General features: G+C 39.5%; 1 protein-coding gene across 4 annotated transcripts in view; it reads left to right on the top strand.

Moving 5' to 3' along the window:
- The window catches only part of MARCHF1 (membrane associated ring-CH-type finger 1), an 820299-nt gene that overhangs the window by 752098 nt on the left and 47236 nt on the right, over positions 1 to 20965 (top strand). For all 4 annotated transcript variants that reach the window (XM_067035463.1, XM_067035461.1, XM_067035462.1 and 1 more), the window contains exon 6: positions 14328 to 14508. In XM_067035463.1, the coding sequence (XP_066891564.1) occupies positions 14328 to 14508 (181 nt within the window). The remainder of the gene's footprint in view (positions 1 to 14327; positions 14509 to 20965) is intronic.

Here is a 20965-nt window from a genome sequence, read left to right as displayed (position 1 = left end):
TTTTAAATGATGCCATGCTTGGTTTTACTTTGTTGTGTCTCATTTACATTTTATTTTAGTCTTAAAGTGTGCCCTTGCAAGAGCCTATTGATTTTATAAGAAATACAGTGATGTATCCTAAAATTCATGGCTCATATATTTCTGATCATTTTGCATGGTCCGCTATACACAATATATCATTTGTGAAGAAGAGAAAAGGCTGAGGTAGAATCATCTTAGATTCCCTTAAGAAGAGCCTTTGAAGAATAGGATAAAAAGCGAATATGCTTCTTCTTCCTCACCACCCCGACTCACCTTCCCCACAATGAACCAACATGACAAAGTATAAGCACAGGTTGAAACCACTCGGCTAAAAGAGCATTCGTACCGAATTCCCACCTATGAAGCCCCAGCCTTCAACATCCCTTGGGAGCTATCTTAGCCCAAATTCTACTCTGTGCCGAAACAAGGCTCACAAGTGAGTTTAGCTTATGTAGCCTCTTCATACCTTTGCCAGTGGTTAGTTAGCTGCAGATTAATTTTCCTGTAGTTATCACAATAATATGTTGCAGCAATGAGGCAGACGCCTTTTGTTCCATTTGCAGCTGTTTGATTCCCTTACTTTTTGTGAAATGCCATTAAGGGATCGAGCGTGGAAATCAGCAAACCCTGCATCAGTTTGGTTCATTGATATACTGTGAATATTCCTTAGGGACTGAAACATATACATTTACGTTTATAACATATGTATATGTGGGTATATATACAATAGATATGTAATCTTCTATAATAGTTAACGCTGTTATAGTTAGACTCAAGTAAAATCCTATTTGTATGAAATCAAACTGAAGCTACTAGCAGTTTATATTCACTATGTACTTCCTTAGAGATTATACACATTAAGATGCTGTTTGAAAATGAAAATATAATTTGAAAATAAAAAGCAGTAACATTTCTCTTTCCTGTTCTCTCTGCCTTATTGTTATGTCTTTGAAGCAGCTGTCTTTATGTGAAGATAGAAACAATTAAAAGTTTTTAAATGTGTAACTTCAACATGGGGTTTAATGAAAGGTAAAGTAGAACATTTCTTTTTCATGCACAAACTACAGAAGTGAAAAATGCAAGTGCAAAATGAAAACCTCAAGCGTGGTGTTGCACTATACATAAAGCAAGATAAATAAAATCAAGAGGAGATGGCTATCATGATGAATTCCCAGTTGGTTTTGGTTTCTGATGATTTATAGCTGACATGTAATATGAGCAACAGGCTGTGTCTTTTTCTTTAATGCACAGAGAAGAGAGAAGGTAAAATTCTGGGCTTAATATTTAGAAACCTCTTGGCTGTTCTACTGCTAATTGGAAAAAAGTCTATTTCAAATAGACTTGTTGGAACTAATTATTTGTTATAGGTAATTCTGTTGCTATTTGGAAAAACATCTTTCAAATATGTTTATTCATTGAAATATCTCAAATCCAAGAAAACTGCATCTATGAGAATGTATGGAACTACTTCCTTCTGCTTTGCAAAATGACCCTCCCCATACAGTGTAACTAAGTTAAAAATTAAATTATGACCGTTATCGTTTCCAAGTGGTGCTTGTGGTGACAAACAAACGCTCAGAGGCCCTGTAAGTAGGTTAATCTTGAGCCTCTGTCCGGAGAAGCTTTTTGCTTTATTTTGTTGGAGTCTAGTTGATTTACAATGTTGTGTTAGTTTCGGGTGTACAGCAAAGTGACTCACTTATACACATACGTATTCTTTTTCATGTCCTTTTCCGTTATGGTTTATCACAGGACACTGAATATAGTTCCCTGTGCTCTACAGGAGGGCCTTGTTTTTGATCCAATCTCTGTATCATAGTTTTAATTAAAACCCTGAAGTCAGTGTAGCCAGTCCTTTCCTCTCCTTGCACAGCTCTTCCCTGTTCCTCTTCCCAAGTTCGTGTCTACCTCCCACCAACTTTACTGATTCAGTATCTCCCGTCATCTTTCCTCATTGTCGCGACGATTACACTAGTGCGTGTTCTTGTTACTGTTGATTTGGACGATTGTAATATCCTCTTCTTTGTCTTTCTAATCTCTGAGGTTACACAGGCAGATTCATCTTTCTTAATCCAATTCTTTATTGAGTTCCCCCTCCAACTGAATATATTGATAGTTAAAACTTTTTATGTGCATGCCTCTGTGTGTGTGTGTGTGTGTGTGTGTGTGTGTGTGTGTGTGTGTGTGTAAATGTTGGCGCTAGATGAAGGAAATGTATTTTAGGCTCTCCACAATCTTAATTTGTCAGCAGGACATCCCAATACAATCCTACCCAAACTTTCATGTTCCTTTCAAACTTAGCCTCATACTTGACCCGATTACCTGGTGATTCCTACTTCTAGGCATTCACCGAAAGGATCTTCTATGTCTGGAGTATTCTACCAACTTCCATCTCCATCCGCCAAACATTCTCCCCAGGCCCCAATTCCAGTTCCTATAAACATCTTCCATTAGGGTCCAACCACCCTCCCCCCACCCCCAGCCTACGCATTCTCTGTCCCTGCCTTGCACAGCATTTGATATGGCATACATCACACGGTGACTGGGGTTCCCGCTACTTGTGCAGGTGTCCAATGTATAAAGTGTCAAAGTATAAGCTCCTTGAAGGACAAAGACTGAGACTTACTCATCTTTGCATTTATCTCAGCACCTCGTATTACCTTGCACACAGGCAACAGATTATTTGGTGAGAGAAAGATTACGTGAATAAATAAACAAATAAAGGAATATGTGAATAAATGAATCAAGAATGCCCAGTGTTCACTCAAGGTGGCTGGAGCTGCTATAAAACATCAATAGTTTGCCAAGACACTCGCTTGCCTATGTAGGAGAATTTATACGCGGAGGCATATTTTTAGTTCATTCAGTGCATTCCTGGTTATCTGTAAATAAATTACCTTCTTTGTCAGTTATGCATGGAAACTTGAGACTTCCTTTGAAGTAATGCTCCACCAGATAAGATTAGTGAATAGACAAAACCAGAAAGAAGTCATGGTTGAGGATGAGGTTACAAAGATTCAAACAGTAAGCAATCGCAAAAAAGTGCTATCACAAAATCAAGTTGAATGAAGAATCTCTGCCACATGCAGAAAAGTAAAACGACTAAAAAATTATAATGATAAGTTTTCTGATAGCTCTGTTATTATGCATGTACAAAAGCCCTATTCTGCATCTGACCAATTATATTTCTTTGGTTATATCTACACAGAAAGCAAATGAGTGTGTGTTATCTGTCCTTTTGTTTTTCCTTTTCACTTCAATGTATGCAGCTAATAAAAACTGAGCCTGACAACTTTAAGAGTTTCTGCTTAGAAATGTCTCTAGTTCAGTTTTGTCCATCTTACGAACACACACAGAAAGGTCTCAAAGCTGACATAAAATGAATGCTGGTGACTTGTGAGAGTGTAGAGAGAATCATTACCTCAGGATATTTATTCAATGTTTATTACCTATTAACTCATCTATATGTCACCAGAATTATAAGGTAGGATCTGGAAAGGTAAGCACCATTGGGGAAAATCCATTGCTCTACTCAGACGTAGACCGTGCTCTGTCTGAACCCACCAACAGAGCGTGAACGGGGAAGCAAGGTGATGGCTAACAAAGGAGGGGTTATCCCATAGGGCAGAACCCATCCTTTGATCTCGCCTGACTTGGAGGAGTTGGACCATCTGAGCTGATACTAAGACTAATGAGAAGGATCTATCCTGTTGTTGGGTACACTTGGGGCTGGGACTCCTGGGGCTACACATGCCAACACACAGGGGAGGAAATCCCACGTACTCCATGCACCCATGGAGACGTCTCAGAAAGCCCTCCAAGAGGACCTAGCCCACTATGAGATTGAATCACTAGGCTAGCCACTAATAGGGGAGTTCTTATGGCAACCTTCGATCCCAATCAGGGTTTAAACTCCTGGGATCAATAGGTTCGAACCATCCCCAGAGGGGATAGGGCTGCAAGGGGAGCAATTCAGATAGCATCTTACCAAGCCACTGCAGCTCACCTAACCCAAGTACCACCTATGAACTCAAATAAGCCTCGGCTTCCTCTGCTTCCATCATTGGCACAAGTGATCGCTATGTTCTTCTCCACTGTTTTCCGTCGTGTGGTATCCGACGGGAAGAAGACGCGGCTGATTAGCTGTGACTGTGGATTTGCCCCAGGACCCAGTGAGGAACCAGGGATGTTGCTATGTTTCTGCCTTTGTTGTTGATCCTTCCCTGCAGCTCTGTGCAGATGGTCTGAGGTTTTGACCAAGTCAGTGGTGACAAATTAGGGCATGAAATCAAACTCAGGAAGTCATGGTATATACCAGGTTTTTCGAGTTGAAAATATTCCTTTGAGAAAACAAAACACTTTAAAAAGTCACTTGTGTGTAAACAGCTGTCACTCATCTGTAGATGTTAAAAAGACTGTAGATTCAGAATGACCAGCCTTATGATCATAAAAATTGTATCAGCTCTCTACAAAATATTTTTATTTCTATGTCATAATGGTACCTTTAATAGACGTTTTCAAAATATTTTAAATCTCAGGTTGAATGGTAGCTCGTAAGACTTATCTTCGTCTCCGTAGGGAAATCTTAGAAACCTGATTTGCAGGCCTTTTTCTTTTAATTCTAAAGATATACTCTGGCTCCATATCATAAGAGTTGCTGGAAACAGCTGCTGGTAAGACTAATATTAAATACTGCCTACCGTCGTCTCTGTTTATTAAATGAGTTACTTCTCCTTTCTACGGCAGAGCGGTTTGCTTGACTTCCTCTGATTCTCAGAGAGGGTGTGAAACTGGTACACCTCAGTTTAGTTCCTCAAATGCAAATAAAGAGTGCATGGTACTTGTAAGGGTCATACATTTCTCACTTTCATTATAAGTGAGTTTTCCCGAAACATAAACAAAACACTGGTAGTTGGTAACGTCTTCTGAGAATTGATAAATCATCTCACTAACCTCGGCTGTCTCTTTTGGTCTGTACATGCTTAAACAGTAGTTTAAAGTATAGCATTCCCAATCCATTTGCGGTCTAGAAATCAGCCATCTTCACCTTGACTTTTTAACACTCTCATCGCTGAAATTACTCTTAATATCCTGCTATTCTGTCCATACAAAGAAGATCCTGACCCTCAAAATTAATAAACAGGAATTTATTCAGCTCATAATAGCAGAACTTGCATAGATGAATCAACAAACAGCAAAGACCGGATCTGTATCTGTGCTAAGAACAATGACACCTCAAACACTGTAGGGAAAGAAGAGCTAGAGTCTATTTCATGAAGGATGTGAGTCTTAGGGCAGCTTAAATTTAAATGAAGTGTGATCAAGAAATAGGGTCTCTAGGGTTTGGGATCATATTGGAGAAGATTCCCAGAAGCACAGCCGCAGAACGCAATAGGCTGAGGAAATAAACATCTGAGCGTTAATTTGTTCAAAAATAGTATTTAACTGTTATTGACACTTCATTAACTTCATTCTTATAAACAAGCCTATGAAGTAGACACTGCTACTTTCCTATTTTATTGGTGAGGAACTTGAAAATACCAGAGATTAAGTGAGGTAACAGACATAGACCGGCAAAAGTAGGGTTCTACTGGTGTTTGTACTATTAAAAACCACACCGGTATTTCCCAACACTTACTACATCATGACATGCGCAGAACGTGGTAACATTTGTGAGTTAACTGGGATTAATGGACAACACACCCAGACCCTTAAAATGCCCTCTAAATGGAGAGGAATCAAGATCTTGGCACAGTGGTAAGTTATGTGTGGCGAAACTCATAGCTTCTCAGCTGGTAAATTCTGTAACGTGCTGCTATGCCTGTATGTTAGGGATTAAGAGGCAATACGGCAGGATGGGTAAGGTAAATCCAAATTATGGAAGGTCAGCTGAAAACCAGGTGAAGTGATTTGGCTTTTATTTGATTGATGATACGGTTCTTGAACAATGGCAGTATTTTAAGAGGATCCGAATAACTGTATGTTTAAAGAATGATTTGGAAGGAGCAAAGGCTTGAAGACAGTTTGTGTATCTGGTGACAATTAAAACTACCAGAGCAATGGCAATGAGGATGAAAAGAGGAAAATAATTTAAAAAACCAAGACACTAAGGGAGAAAAATTATTGGCACATTGATCATTTGAATTTAGAGTATGAAGTCCCTGAAAGGCTCCAAACAAAGGCAAGCAATAGAACGGGACGTTGACGTTGATGGAATGGCGTGTTTGGGAAGAGAAGCTGTTTTGGAGATGGTGAGATGCAGGAACCAGTAAGAACCGGCTGAGGTTTCTTGCTGTTGGAGGGGCAACGGTTGGTTTTGGAGATTAATATTTTAAAGTCACAAGTCTAGGAGCAATGCCTGAACTTGTGGTCCAGGATGGCCTCCCTGGGGCAGTCAGCGTAGAATGGAAAAACTCAAAGGGTTGAGTACAAAACTCCCAGGATAAGCAGAGGGGAAATGCTGACAAAGACATTTCAGGGGGTGGAGCAGGGAGATCGGTCTGTTGGAAAGGAAGGAAAACAGACTCGCAACGCTAGAAATTTTAGGTCATGTAGTTTAAGTACCCTTGCTTGAATTCCTTTACACTGTGCCTGCCATGTAATCACACAACTTACATTTGTTGCTTGAGTACCTTCCAGGGTGGGAAATCCACACCCTCCTGGGCAAGCTCAGTTCATCTTTGGAAAATTCTGTATATATCAATATATATATTCTTTAACTTGTACTCCCTGGATCCAGTTATGGTTCAGAATAAGACCACCTGCCCTTTCACACAATAGCCTGTCATATATCTAAAGACAATTGGCATGGGATGGCCCTTCCTTGCTTTTTTTTTTCCCCCTCCAAGATGTTAAATGTAGGACTTAGTATTTTTTTTTAATTTGTCCCAAAATGAGTACACTCATACTTTAAGAGGTGGGCCTTGTAACCTACAATATTAAATTATGGTAGACGAGTTTTACCCATGAATTTAGATATGCTGAATTGTATACTATTCTCCACATGGTAACTCACCTGTTGTGTCTTATCATAGAATCATCTCCCCCATCATCTCTCATCTTTCCAGGTTCCAGAATACCGACATTTGGGGTTGGTCCTCCATAAGTAGTCACTATTTCAACCCCTACAATCATCCTGCATGCTCTTCTGATTCCACTTTTCCCAAGTTTAAGGGTAGTGATATAAGAGCAGTGTCATATAAGCCAAAAAGGGAGAAGTTTCAAGAAGGAGGGTTAGGGCTTCCCTGGTGGCGCAGTGGTGGAGAATCCGCCTGCTGATTCAGGGGACACGGGTTCGTGCCCCGGTCCGGGAAGATCCCACATGCCGCGGAGCGGCTGGGCCCGTGAGCCGTGGCCGCTGAGCCTGCGCGTCCGGAGCCTGTGCCCCGCAACGGGAGAGGCCACAACAGTGAGAGGCCCGCATACCACAAAAAAATTTAAAAAAATAAAAAAAAAAAAAGAAGGAGGGTTAGTCCATAATGTAAAAGGACATCAGGAAAGACGGAGAACTAGAGAAGGCCCTTGGACTTGACTATGAGGAGGACGTTGGTAGCTTAGGAGAAAAGTCACCTCATTAGTACGGTAGATTAGGAAATATCTCCCTTGCTTACATCACAGTCCTATGAGATGAAAAATGACAGCATCCTGTGAAGTAAAATGCGGACATAAAAAATTATGTTGCTTTAACCTAAATGTCCATCAACAGAGGAGTGGATAAAGAAGGTACATATATACAATGGAATATTACTCAACCATAAAAAGGAACGAAATTGGGTCATGTGTAGAGACGTGGATGGACCTAGGGAGTGTCCTACAGAGTGAAGTAAGTCTGAAAGAGAAAAACAAATACTGTATATTAATGAATATATGTGGAATCTAGAAAACTGGTAGAGATGATCTTATTTGCAAAGCAGAAATAGAGACACAGACGTAAAGAACAAATGTATGGGTACCAAGGGGTGAGGTGGGGTGGGATGAATTGGGAAACTGGGAATGACACATAAACACTATTGATACTCTGGATAAAATAGACAACTGAGGGGAACATACTGTATAGCACAGGGAACTCTACTTAATGAACTGTGGTGACCTAAATGGGAAGGAAATCCAAAGAAGAGGGGATGTATGTATATGTATAGCTGATTCACTTTGCTATACAGCAGAAACTAACACAATATTGTAAAGCAACTATACTCCAATAAAAAATAGTTTAAAAAAACTAAAAAAGAATTGAGTTGCTTTTCTCAAAAAGCATGCATTTATTACCTAGCAGCACTTTTTGTTGACTTTATTGATTGTTTATGTATTGGCAATAATGCCCTACTTTGGGATAATATTTATATTTTGCAGTAGTTTCTCATATATCTTATTTGAGCCTTATGATAGCCATGTAAAATTTTACAGATGAAAAAACCAACTGTCTGAAAACTTGTCTGAGAGCACCCAACATACAGAAGAGTGAAGCTGAATCCCATCCCTGGTTTACTCTACACAGATCTAAACACACTCCCATGCCAAGATTTCTTTGAGACATGTTTGTGACTCAACTAACCTGGGGATTCAAAGGTGTCATAACTAACTCGCCTGGATGCTGTCAGAATTCATGACCTTGGCCTTACAAGCACTTGCTTTAACTGACTTCACAAACTAGCTGCTAAAAGCTGTTAGTCCCAGTGCATTGGCAGCAGTAACATAGAAAAACCAAATTAATAGTAGTAGTAGCAATAGTATTAATCCCATGATCCCATGATAAAATTAACAAATTAGCCATAATAAAATTAACAAGTATTAGATTGCCTACTATATGCCAGACATGTACTCTTTTATTTAATCCTCATGACACCCTAAGAGTTATTTTTGACCTCATTTTACACATGAGTAAACAGAGAACTTCTCCAGTTTACTGGAGCGGACAACAAGAATGTGAGTCAGGATTGGATTTGCTTGTGAACCTCAAGCACCAAATAAGTCTATATTTTTTATTTTCATTTTTTCTGTGACAATGGAAAAAATACAACGGAAGGGATACGAATTCATCCACGAGGGAGATGAATGCATACTGTACACAGAGACAATCTTTGTCCCATTTCCTCCTATTTTCAGCATCTGTTCTTCCACATCGCTGTGTCTTCTGATCTCTCAAACCCATCCTTTTCTCATGAGGTGGTTTCACTAGCTTCCCTGCTCAGTTCATTTAGACTTTATGACAACTATCTTTACACCGTCTTCTCTGATGCACCAGAATCCTTCACTCCTCCTTCTCCAGCCTGAGCTAGTGATCTCGGGACGGAGAGGTGGTGCTACCCTTTGTAGGATCTCTCTGACTGCTCAGCTTACTGAGTCCCAGAACGTCCACCATAAATCCATGCTGTCTCATCTCACCGGGGACCTCATGGCTGCTTCACGATTCTGATATACATGCTTTGTTAATTTTCCATCACATTCTCCCAGCGGCTTTCTTTAATTATTTACAGGCTCTGTGAGACCGTAACCCCGTGCCTTCCTGCCTTCCCTTTAGTTACCTGTTGTCTGTTATATCAGGGAAGATAGTAAGAACCCCCTCGGCCCAGGGGCTGCACCTTCCCTGCCCACTCCTCCTTTCCATCTTCACCTGACATTTCTCCTCTACATCTTGCTCATGGGAAATGGTGTCTGTTTCCCTCCTGGTTACCCTTGCACTTGTCCAAAGATATTCCTCTACCGTTTTTTTCTTTCCCCACACTCTCCTGACTTCTCAAGAAACCTCATTTAACAATGGGCCATTCTCTTGCCTGATTATTTCCGTAAATGTCTCCCTCTCTGTGGCACCTTCACTTCTGCTTATGAACACCGTCAGCTTTTACTGTTAAAATAAAATGAAATGAAAGTGAAAACTTAAATTTTATCTAGTCCACCATCCTTTCATTGCTCTGCTATATATCTCAAAAAGAGTGGTTATATCTCCTCACTTGTTTACTTGAGCACTAATTTCTCGTAACTGCTTACTACCTTTCAACATGGCTTCTGCCCAACATGTGTTCTAATCATTTTTTAGCTTAAGAAAGTGAATTCTAAGAATGGACATCAAAACACAACCATACAAAATCTATGGGATGCAGCAAAAGCAGTTCTTAGAGGGAAGTTCATAGCAATACAGGCCTTCTTCAAAAACCAAGCTAAATCTCAAATAAACAACCTAACCTACCACCTAAAATACTTAGAAAAAGAAGAATAAAAAAACCCTGAAGTCACCAGAAGGTAGGACCTAATAAAGATCAGAGAGGAAATAAATAAAATAAAGGTTAAAAAAATAGAAAAATATCAATAAAACCATGCTGGTTCTTTGAAAGGCTAAGAATGGGCACCAAACTCTGAAGCATGATGACTAGTTTTGAGTAAAGATTAACGTCCAAATTAACCCATTACAAACATAGCAGTGTCCATAAGTACTGTGTTTAATTAAAGCTTATTTAGTTAGAGAGGAGGATGGAAGAAAATGTAGGTAGGGAAATGAGGGGATAGAGAAAGGGAAGAAAATGGCATGGAATATGGGAAAAGAGTTGCAATGCTGTCTGAAGGTTACAGGGATGACTGCCTTTAAGAGTCCCATGTTGTAGATGTGCTTTGATGCCAAAGCTAGTAGTCACAGAAACCAAGCAAGGCCCTCGGGGATCCTGACACACTTTGCAGGCTGTCTCCCATCTCCTCCCAAGTGTTACCACATTTTTCCAGATTCTTAATACCTAGATGTTTGTAATCGTTGCCCAAATGGTGTCCCTGCCTTCAGGTTCTCTTCTCTTCCTCTCAAGTCACCCTCCATGCAGATGCTAGTGTCTGATTTTCTTCGCATGTAACAAGAACTAAGAAAACGTGAATGAATTAAAGAATGAATGAATGAAAATAATTCTAAAGTTACATAATCACTATGGCCCTCACAAAGTTTTTTTTAAGTGATGAATTATTTTTTTTAAAAACTTATACATTAAAAAAAAAAAGTACTAGTTTCCGTGAGCCAAGAAGCCTTGGCAAGGGATGGGGACTGGGGATGGCAGTGGAGGTCATTTTCAGATCTACAAGACTGAAAAAAAAAGCCAACTTTTCTTAAAACTCAAACATTAAGGGGAGACTTGAAGCTGCAAACACACGCACACACACACATTTTCTAAAATTTAATTTGCTCAATAGCATTTTGTGGTCCACTCTTTACAGAAAACTAGAAATTATATGGAAGTAGATGTTTATTCACGTCATAAATGGTGAAAGCCTAACACGTGGTGGTTGGACTGTAAGCAGCCACTTAAAATACTAAAATGCCAATAATATCTGTGAATTCAGCTTGTTCCTGCCGCTAGGTGACAGACACCAATGTAGATCATCAATGATTTTTTAAAAATCACTTAATTCCCAAGTCTCGATTTCCCATAAGGTAAAAATGCATCAAAATTATTATTATTTTACAATGCATTTTTAGTTTATTATTGAAATCATTTTCTCTACACAATTATTCTGTTGGAAAAATCATGTTTATATTTTTATTACTATGCTTTCATTTGTAATTTAGCAATTATGGTTTGTGTGAAGTATATCAATTTAAGAATTGTTTAATTCTTCCTGTAATGGCTCTGTCACTTTATTTTCATTTCTAGCAGATATTTGAAGTTGATATTTAGCTTTTAAATTCATTTAGAACAATCTCAACATAGTTTGAAAAAGTCTCTTAGGAGCCAACCTGAGTTGGATAATTTAGAAAAAATTCAAAATGCTAAAATCACATAAAAAGAAATCTTGTGAAATGGAAATGAAAATGAACCAAGCTTTTGATTTTTCGTATGGGAAATAATCTTAATTTTATGAAAAAATGATATTGCCAGTGATGCTTCAGGTGACAGTTTCAGGAGAAGTTCTTTAAAAAGAATGTGTAAGATATAAGAAGTCTTGACTACAAGCAGAGAACGACTCTGGTCAGTCTGAACTCAGTAATCAGCGAGGTCCCTGTTTACATCTGCTCATGATGAATTACTTCTTCAAGTTAGTAAAAAATCAGAGCCTCAGAATCATCTTGGCAGCTGTGCAGCACTTGACCCCCTTTGTGGTGACGAATTATGAGATGGCATTAACTGCAAATTTTTCTTTTTCAAATAAGAAACTTTACCCCCTGTCCCTGTAGACTGTTACGGATCAGCGGGCTGCAGTGGTGGGTCAGGAGGGGCTTTTGTTTTTATTGTGTGCTTCTCTCTGGAACCTTTACTTCAACTTTTGTTACTTGCAGAATTTGGGGTGATTTATTTTGTGAACCTGTTTTCATCATTGTTGATGATAGTCAGACATTGTCTTTAACTCAGGATCACCATGTTTAAGACACGTGTTTTCTGTAAAGGACCAGATAGTGAAGATGTTAGTTTTTGTGGCCACACATGGCCTCTGCATCAACTCTGAGGTCTACAGTTAAAGTGGAACACAGCTCTAAATAATACATAAAGAAACGTGTGTGGGTGTGGTCCAATAAAACTTTATCTACCAAAACATGCATCGGGAAGAAACGGGTCACGGTGTGCTGGCCCCTGATCTAAGGGAGTATCTTTGTATGGGATCAGGTAGAGAAGAGGTTCAAAGGACTTCAGAAATCTCAGCCGCTCATGATGTATAATTCGTTAGGTTTCAGTGACTCAAAAAAATAAATATTACAATAAAATGATGTGCTATAGAAACCCAGATTCGCTTTCACTGGTTGCTTTTATGATACATCACAGTTTGTTGACTGAACAATTCCTTTAGCCAACAAGCATCTACTGACCAACAGCCTATCAGCAACAGGTATGCTATAAAGTGTACTTAAGCCCTGATCCTAGGACCTACACGTGTGGAGAGAGGACATATCTCGGGCTTTCATATTAAAGAATAGGCTCTGAGATGATTTTTAGTTTTTCCCCATCACACCAGCCTTTGACATGTGCTGCAACATCCAACACTGATACCTGCTAACTGTCCAGGGGAAGGCAGACGCTGACTTTGAACTTTCCTGTGTTCTCATCCTATCACTCCACCCAAAGAACTTTTGAAGTCAGTGTTCCTCTTGGCCTACTTTATCTTTACTTAAGAAAAAGAGATCCAAGATACTAGTGTACTGTGTCATACTTCTTTATTTTGAGGTTAGGGGAGCGTTGGGTTTCAATTCCTGTATCTCATCGCAGTAACGATCTGACCGACCGTCACATCTCCCTGGGGAGACAGCTGAGCTAGATAAATATATTTTAAAATCCACTCTTTAAAACATGCTTCTGGAGAGGAGGGATGAAAGGAAAGGGCAGTAGCAGCAATTCTAACATTCTTCCAGCCTACCACTGTGAGATTCTGCTCCAGAAAATTACTATACAGGTGTTTGGGGAACATTCCATTCATATTGCTAACAGAGTTCAAGTAATATTTCTAAGCAAATTTAGTAACAACTTCTAACAGCTGGTTATATAATAAGAATTATTGAAGTTCTAAGGTTTGAATTTGTGACCTGGTGGTATAAACACTTATCCAGTGAGGAAAACAAATTATTTTTTTTTAATTTGAAGAGGAGAATAATGAAGATTTCATAGACTATGAATCTATGACACTAGAAGTCACAGTAATTCAGTCAACTACTTGAACTAGGGAGTCCTTGGAAGACGTAGTAATTAACATTTTAAAACAGTCGGATTTACTGTACTTGAACTTTCTGTAACCAGTAACTTTTGTGACGATGATTATTGACAGTTTAGGCCTTTCGTTTGGACCAAATATGTGTGCATCTTCCTAGGAAAATCTTCATAAGATTTCCAAGTTGAGACTTTCTATATTCACTTTATTCCATAGTAGCATGTTAACATGTTTCCGAATTCTTCCACGTTGGTCAGATACCATATGTAGTAAAGTATACGCCCTATAAAACTACCATCAAAGTAAAACATTGAAGTTACCGGGTTCCGGCATTACTAAGTTGTAACTTTTGTATATGCAAGCAAGCTTGTGCCTATGGACACTGACTTTTAGTAGACGAAGGTGGGGACATAGCTCAATAGCTATGCTGTTAAAACTGACTTCTGTGTAGGAATGATCGCACATTTTTGATGTATTGGTGTCTAATGCCTTTGACCATGACTTAAGAGTCCAGCAATGACTGTGCAAGGGAAAGGAAATTAGTATTGGCCATAGATTCAGCTCTAGCCTTGAGCTGAAGTGCAACGTCCATGGGTCTGAACGGGAGGTTGCATTTTCTGACCCAGCCTGGGATGTGTGGGAGGAGGATGCCGTGTGCTCCCCGAGGGAGAGATCTCACCCGGCTGCTGTGTCCCCCCCAGGATCTGTCACTGCGAAGGGGATGAGGAGAGTCCGCTCATCACGCCCTGCCGCTGCACGGGCACCCTGCGCTTCGTGCACCAGGCCTGCCTCCACCAGTGGATCAAAAGCTCTGACACGCGCTGCTGTGAGCTGTGCAAGTACGACTTCATCATGGAGACCAAGCTCAAGCCCCTCCGCAAGGTAGGGTGTCGCTGGGACTGGTGTGAGAGAGACAGCCGACAAAGCAGGCATTTTGTTAATTGAAGTATAGTTGACTTCAGTAAAAATGTACAATGCAGTGTTAGTTTCAGGTGTACCGCAAAGTGATTCAGTTACACATACATATTAAAAACCCATTTCTTTCCACAGTAAGATTTTGCTAACATGCTAGTATCCGCTAAGAATACACATCTTGGGTTGGGCTCAATATGTAAAATGCAGCCAAGTGTTTGCAGATAATCCTCCCTACTTCTGTTTTAGAGTCTAGGGCCTCTGATTTTTGTTTCACTCTTCAAAGTCAGAGAAAAGCATGTGCATGTGTGTGTGCGTGTGTATGTATGTGTGTGCACGTGTACATATGTGTGTGTGTGTGTGTGTGCACGCGCAAAATATACCCGTGGGTCAGTGTAACTGAATTGATGAGAGCTGTGAGAACATTGTATTGAAACTTACTGAAGTCAGTTCCCGAGAAGGTTAGATAATAGATCCCACAGATTAAACAATATGAGCTCACCTAATTTCTTGAAAGCCAGGCATTAGGTAATGGAAGAGAATGACGTCTTCTACAAGGCGTGGACTCTTTTTTGTGTTTGCCTCTATCTGGGGATTTAGTTTGATAGTTTATGTATTCTTTTTAGTTTTTCATGTATTATTTTTCCATATTGTGCATCAAGCTGCAAGAGAGAGGTAAGTATTTTTATCTATAAATTTCATCTTCAAATTTCTCATTTGTGTTATATTTTTCTAAAGAATGAAGGTAAGAATTGAGTTAAATATAAAGTTAGCATCTAAATGAATGCTGGCAGAGGATAGCTTGTAAAGGATGCAAACGAAGACAATGAACTTTATATACTTCCTACATGATAGCTGGGACCCTGGATTTTAGCATGTAAACTTATCTTTTAGCCTAACTGAAGCCTTACGTATACGGATGCCTCAATTTCCAAAGGAGAGTATGGAGACTGCAACTTCAATAATGAATCTGCCTAGGGCTGCTTTTTCATTTAAATTTCATGCAAAGAAAAAGTGGATTAAGGTGATGAGTTCCAGGATGAGCAGAGATGTAAAGCAAACAAGAATATTCCAGTAGACGTCTGATTGGTGGCTGGCCATTGCAAATCTTCATGAATTCTGTAAATTACAGAGAGGGAGAACAACCGTCCCTGCTTTCGTGATAGCCTTGATTTTACAAACCTGCCAGTGGTTTATAGATGTCAAAACTGGTGCATACGGATTTTTTTAACATGTGGGGTGACCTGAGTGCCAAAAGGTGACACTCTGATCCTCCAAGTCCCAAAGCAATCGATGCCAGAAATAGAAATGGACCCTACCGCCTTGCCCTTTGCTCTATGCACTGAAGAATGCTGTGTGCTCTCTGGAGCTGCTGCGTGACACATTGTGCTCTGTGATTCTGTAAATTTCTCTTCTTACCCCTCAGGGAAGTACCAATTGTTTCATAACATCTGTATAGTTCTCCATTTTGTTCAACCTACATCTGTATAAAATTTTCATTTCAATTTTTCAGACATAGTATTTCAATATGAGAACAACAATCTAGGATAATAAAATATTCTAATTTTCTCTTCTTCACACTGTGTGCCCCTCCCCCATTTTTGTATCATAAACAGTACATGATGCTGTATGGACCTTGGAAAGTCTTCTACCTTTGGCTTTTCTAGAATCGCCCCTGACATACAGCTTTGATCCTTTCTTAGTATTCCATTCCCAATAAGTTACAGTCCTTTCAAGAGGCCTTTTTGTCCTCAACCAACCTGTTTACAAACCAGAGAAAGACTACGAATACATCTATCTTTTTAATCTGAAACTCAGCCATAAAAAGGAACAAAATTGTGCCATTTGCAGAGACGTGGATAGACCTAGAGACTGTCATACAGAGTGAAGTAAGTCAAAAAGATAAAAACGAATATCGTATAATATCGCTTATATGTGGAATCTAGAAAAATGGCACAGATGAACTTATTTGCAAAGCAGAAATAGAGACACAGACGTAGAGAACAAACTTATGGATACCAAGGGGGAAAGGGGGTGGGTGAGAGATTGTGATTGACACATATATACACAACTATGTATAAAATAGATAACCGATGAGAACCTACTGTACAGCACAGGGAACTCTACTCAGTCCTCTGTCATGACCTAAATGGGAACGAAAGCCAAAAAAGAGGGGATCGATGTACACGTAGAGCTGATTCACTTTGCTGCACAGCAGAAACTAACACACCGTTGTAAAGCAGCTCTACGCCAATAGAAATGTGAAAAACTATATATGGCAGCAACCTAGCGGGCACATCCTATCTTTTGATTGATGAAATACCCTAGTTTCTTTTCACAGACGTTTCCTCTGATTGGTCCTAAGTATTGATGAAAGGCAGCACGTCCACAGCCTTCACGTTGAGTAGCATATATACCTACAGAGGATGTCAGGGTCTAATCCAGAGGCCGCTTGCCAACAGCCCACAGATGTGTTTTACTTGAGCCACAGGGCTGAAAATGTGAATCTGTGATTATTTCATGTAAAATCCCACACATCTGTATGTGTTTGAAAACCACTGCATCTGGCTTGACAGGAACCACATTTCCCTAAGAACAACCAGTGCAGCTGTGGGAGGCTGGCCCCTTTGTAAGCTGTTTGCCCTCAAGGGCCCTGCATTTCTCAGCCCTCCCCCTCTTCTCATCCTGAGAGATCCCCTCTCACTTGAGCATGAGATCTCAGTGATCTCTGAGCATGAGATCTCTCTGTGGCTCTGGTGTACAGATCTGAATTTTCAGCTCCTGGTCTAACATGGTCTCACACAGTCCTAGACATAAGAAACATACATGCTATTCCTACCTCTATGATTTATGGGCTTTAGAAACCTAGAACAAGGATTCCACACTTTCACTTTCTCCCTTAAAATTATGGGGCCCTGTGATAATACTTCAATGGCAGTATCTGAAATGACTTTTCAGATTGCGAAGTGATGTGAACTGTACAGACACGAGGCATATTTAAACGGTTCTGGATGGCTTATTTTCATGGCACTGAGATTCATCAGCAGTTTTCTTTTGGTAGTTTTCAAGTGGTCGTTAAGAATGACAGGTATAGCATTTAATTAGAATATATTCAAAGTACATCTAATTAATTGCTTTCAACTCAGTAATTCTATTACAGTTTATAACATTCTAAAGACCAACCACATGAAACAATTAATTTAGGTAATGATTCTGAATTTCTATCATTAGCCAATGGAGGCAGGAGATTCTGTGGAGATGAAATGGTTTCTTGAAGTAGAAAGGTACAAATCTTCATAGTCTGACAAACCTTGGGGCTTAATAGCCTCTAAAGATATCAGTGAAAGCTCACTTCGTTAATTGCTACTATTACTACACCAAAATCTAAGTTAGTGAATTCATCAAGATATCCTAATATACTATATCCTATATTAGGATATCCTAATATCCTAATATAGAAGAAAATCTTTAAAGTCTAAATAAAAGCAAGGCCTTATTTGAGAAAAAGCAATTTTCATCGCCTTTAAGTCAGTGGCTCAGCTACTTTTATAACACTCAGTAGAAGTCTCATTAATCTACTGAGTTACCAAGAATCAGAAATCATTCTCAGGGCCCAGAAAAGTCATAAATAGAGAAAGCGCAGCAACGACTCAGTGCAGTCTGGAACTGCTTGCAATCTCGGTTAGGACGAGGAAACTAATCTGTTCTGAAGCTGCAGAACTGCAGGGGCTCAGATCTGAATCTCACTCCTGAATGGGAGAAAGCAGCTACTGGACACAAAGCTAAGCTTATGAGGACAGAGAATACTCCCGACACCGTGTCCTTCCCTAAAAGAGTTCTCTACATGGTTTTCCATTTACAAACTATTTGACAAATAGATAATACAAAATATGCAAATCCATGCATCAATTCCTTGTCTCATTTCTACAAATAAAATGAGGCAGTGAATCAATTCAATTACGTTTGCTTTAGTGGCAGTTAGGTCAAACCATGTGCACTTGTCATTTTTATAGATCAAAAACAGTTGAAGATTGGAAAGTTCATAAATGTAAGTTCTGTAGAACTTATTATGCTAAATAAAAAGGAATAATCATTTTGATATTTTAAAATTTATTTTATTGGAGGATAGTTGATTTACAACGTTGCGTTGATTTTTGCTGTTCAGCAAAATAATTCAGCTTATACGTATATATACATGCTTATTCATATTCTTTTCCATTATGGTTTATCACAGGATATTGAGTACAGTTCCCTGTGCAATACAGCATTTTTATATTTCTACATTTCCACCATAGTGACTCACAACGCTTTAGTTGAAATACCTATTTTTAGAAAATAAAGAACTGTATTTAGCAACTATCGTGTTATTTTTTTTCCTTTCCGTAATTTGAGGTAGCATCCATCTTTCAGAGCAGCCAAGAGCCAATGCAAGTTAGCACAGCAGGTCAGCCACCCCGGGGGTGTTACTGATTCTCTGCTGAGCTGGAGCTCTTGCAGTTCGTAGCCTTAACATTGGACCAGGCAGGATGCAGTCAGATTCCCAGCCAGCAGCTTCTAGCACCCTATTGAATAATCATACATAATAAGACGGAAAGGAAATTCAAAATGCATCCTTTGCTTATCATTATGGGTGATGTGCAATTTCACTAATGCACCCACCCCAGAGTGAATTTTCTACTCTGTGCCGGGCATTGGAATGTATTTCTCAATTAATTTCATCTCATTCCAGCCCCATTGTGTGTAGGCACGTGAAGCCCATTTTACAGATGAGCAAAGGAGCCACTTGCTGTCTCACACCCGGAGATTCCTGATGGTGTGAGCTTGCTGCATGGCATGTCACTGCCATAAGCACTGGGAACCTTGCCCTTTAAGCATCCAAACTTCACTTTTCACTTAAACTATCTAGTGGAAATCTTTCAAATGAAAACTTTCTAAAATAAAATTTTTCTCAAACCTTCCTTTTTAATTTTTTTTTGATTGAGGTCTAGTTGATTTACAATGTTGTGTTAGTTTCAGGTGCACAGCAAAGTGACTCGGTTATGTATATATATAAAACGTCTTCAGATTCTTTTCCCTTTTCGGTTATAACAAAATATTGAGTATAATTCCCTGTGCTGTACAGCAGGTCCTTGTTGATTATCTGTTTTATATACAGTAGTGTGTATCTGTTAATCCCAAACTCCTAATCTGTCCCTCCCCCTTTCCCCTTTGGTAACCATAGTTTGTAAAACCTTCTTGGGTGAAACAACATAGTTTCCTAATACTTAGTTACATCATTATATAAACATCAGTTATTTTACAGGCTGAAAACATTAACAGCCTCGGCCGTTTATGTTCACTCCGATTGGCCAGCCTACTGTGCTTTGAAAGCCCTTCTCTCTGCTTTTTCTTGTTTCTCAGAGCATGTGCTTTGCTCCCAGCTACTCCTCCAGTAGCCCTTATTCAACATATTACATGGCTACTGCCTTTTCGCTTTAAACAACAAAAACAACAAAATCAAAATTATAGACTTGGGGCCGTAAAAGGTTGAAGCCAGTTCTAGATGAACTTCTGCGCGATTCTCTTCGGTCATTGGCAAGGGTTTTAGCAAAAGCATGTCATGCGGACGTCGGTCTACTGTTCCTGCAGTTCTCCATAGCATCCTTCTTAATTCTCAGTTTTACTCAAATTACTTGGGATTACTTGATAAGAAAGCCCTCCGCAAGTGAACTTTTGATGTCTCCAGGCTGTTCCCTTATAGTCAGAGCCGAGTTCTTGGGAGCAGGTTTGCTGTTTCATTTCTTCACAGACATGCAAGCCTGGAAGCAATGAAAATCTCTGCCCTAGTACAGGGCCAGACAAAGCTTCCTTCGTATATACTTCTTGCAGAACATCCATACTCATAATTTGCAGTGCATGCTCATTCAACCGTCTTCTTGCTGAGTTTCAGTTTCATAATTATAGGAGCCTTCAGTGATTTAGATACTCTTAGGGAGTGATTCTGTTTTCAAACTCACAGTCTCCAAATGATCCAGGAACTTTTCCACACCGATTTGTCTCCAGCCCGGCACTTCCCTTACCTTCCAAGGGCTTTATTCTGTTAGAAGGAGGGGCCAGCAGCCTCCTAACTGCTTGCTGTGGAAAGGGAGAGAGTGCGTTAACCACCAGATAACAGAAAGAAGGTCATGAAAAGAGAAGTAGTTCAGTTCAATTGGAGCATTACCTTCTCTACTAAAACATTTTTCTTGGTTTTTGTTGTTGTTATTTGTTTTATTGACTTTTACCCCCATGCTCTCGATTGAACTGCAATGGATATTTCGATTAAAATAATATTCCAGGTTGAGTAGATAACAACCCCAACATGTCTGTGTCAGATTATCATGAGATGGAAAATACAAGCATCTCGCATATTTCTCTAGTAGGTACCTGGGAATTATCACATGGCCTC

The sequence above is a fragment of the Kogia breviceps genome, chromosome 6 (assembly GCF_026419965.1).
Source record: "Kogia breviceps isolate mKogBre1 chromosome 6, mKogBre1 haplotype 1, whole genome shotgun sequence".
Lineage (NCBI taxonomy): Eukaryota > Metazoa > Chordata > Mammalia > Artiodactyla > Physeteridae > Kogia > Kogia breviceps.
The sequence above is the reverse complement of the archived record's forward strand: the minus strand, read 5'-3'. Positions and strand labels throughout refer to the sequence as shown.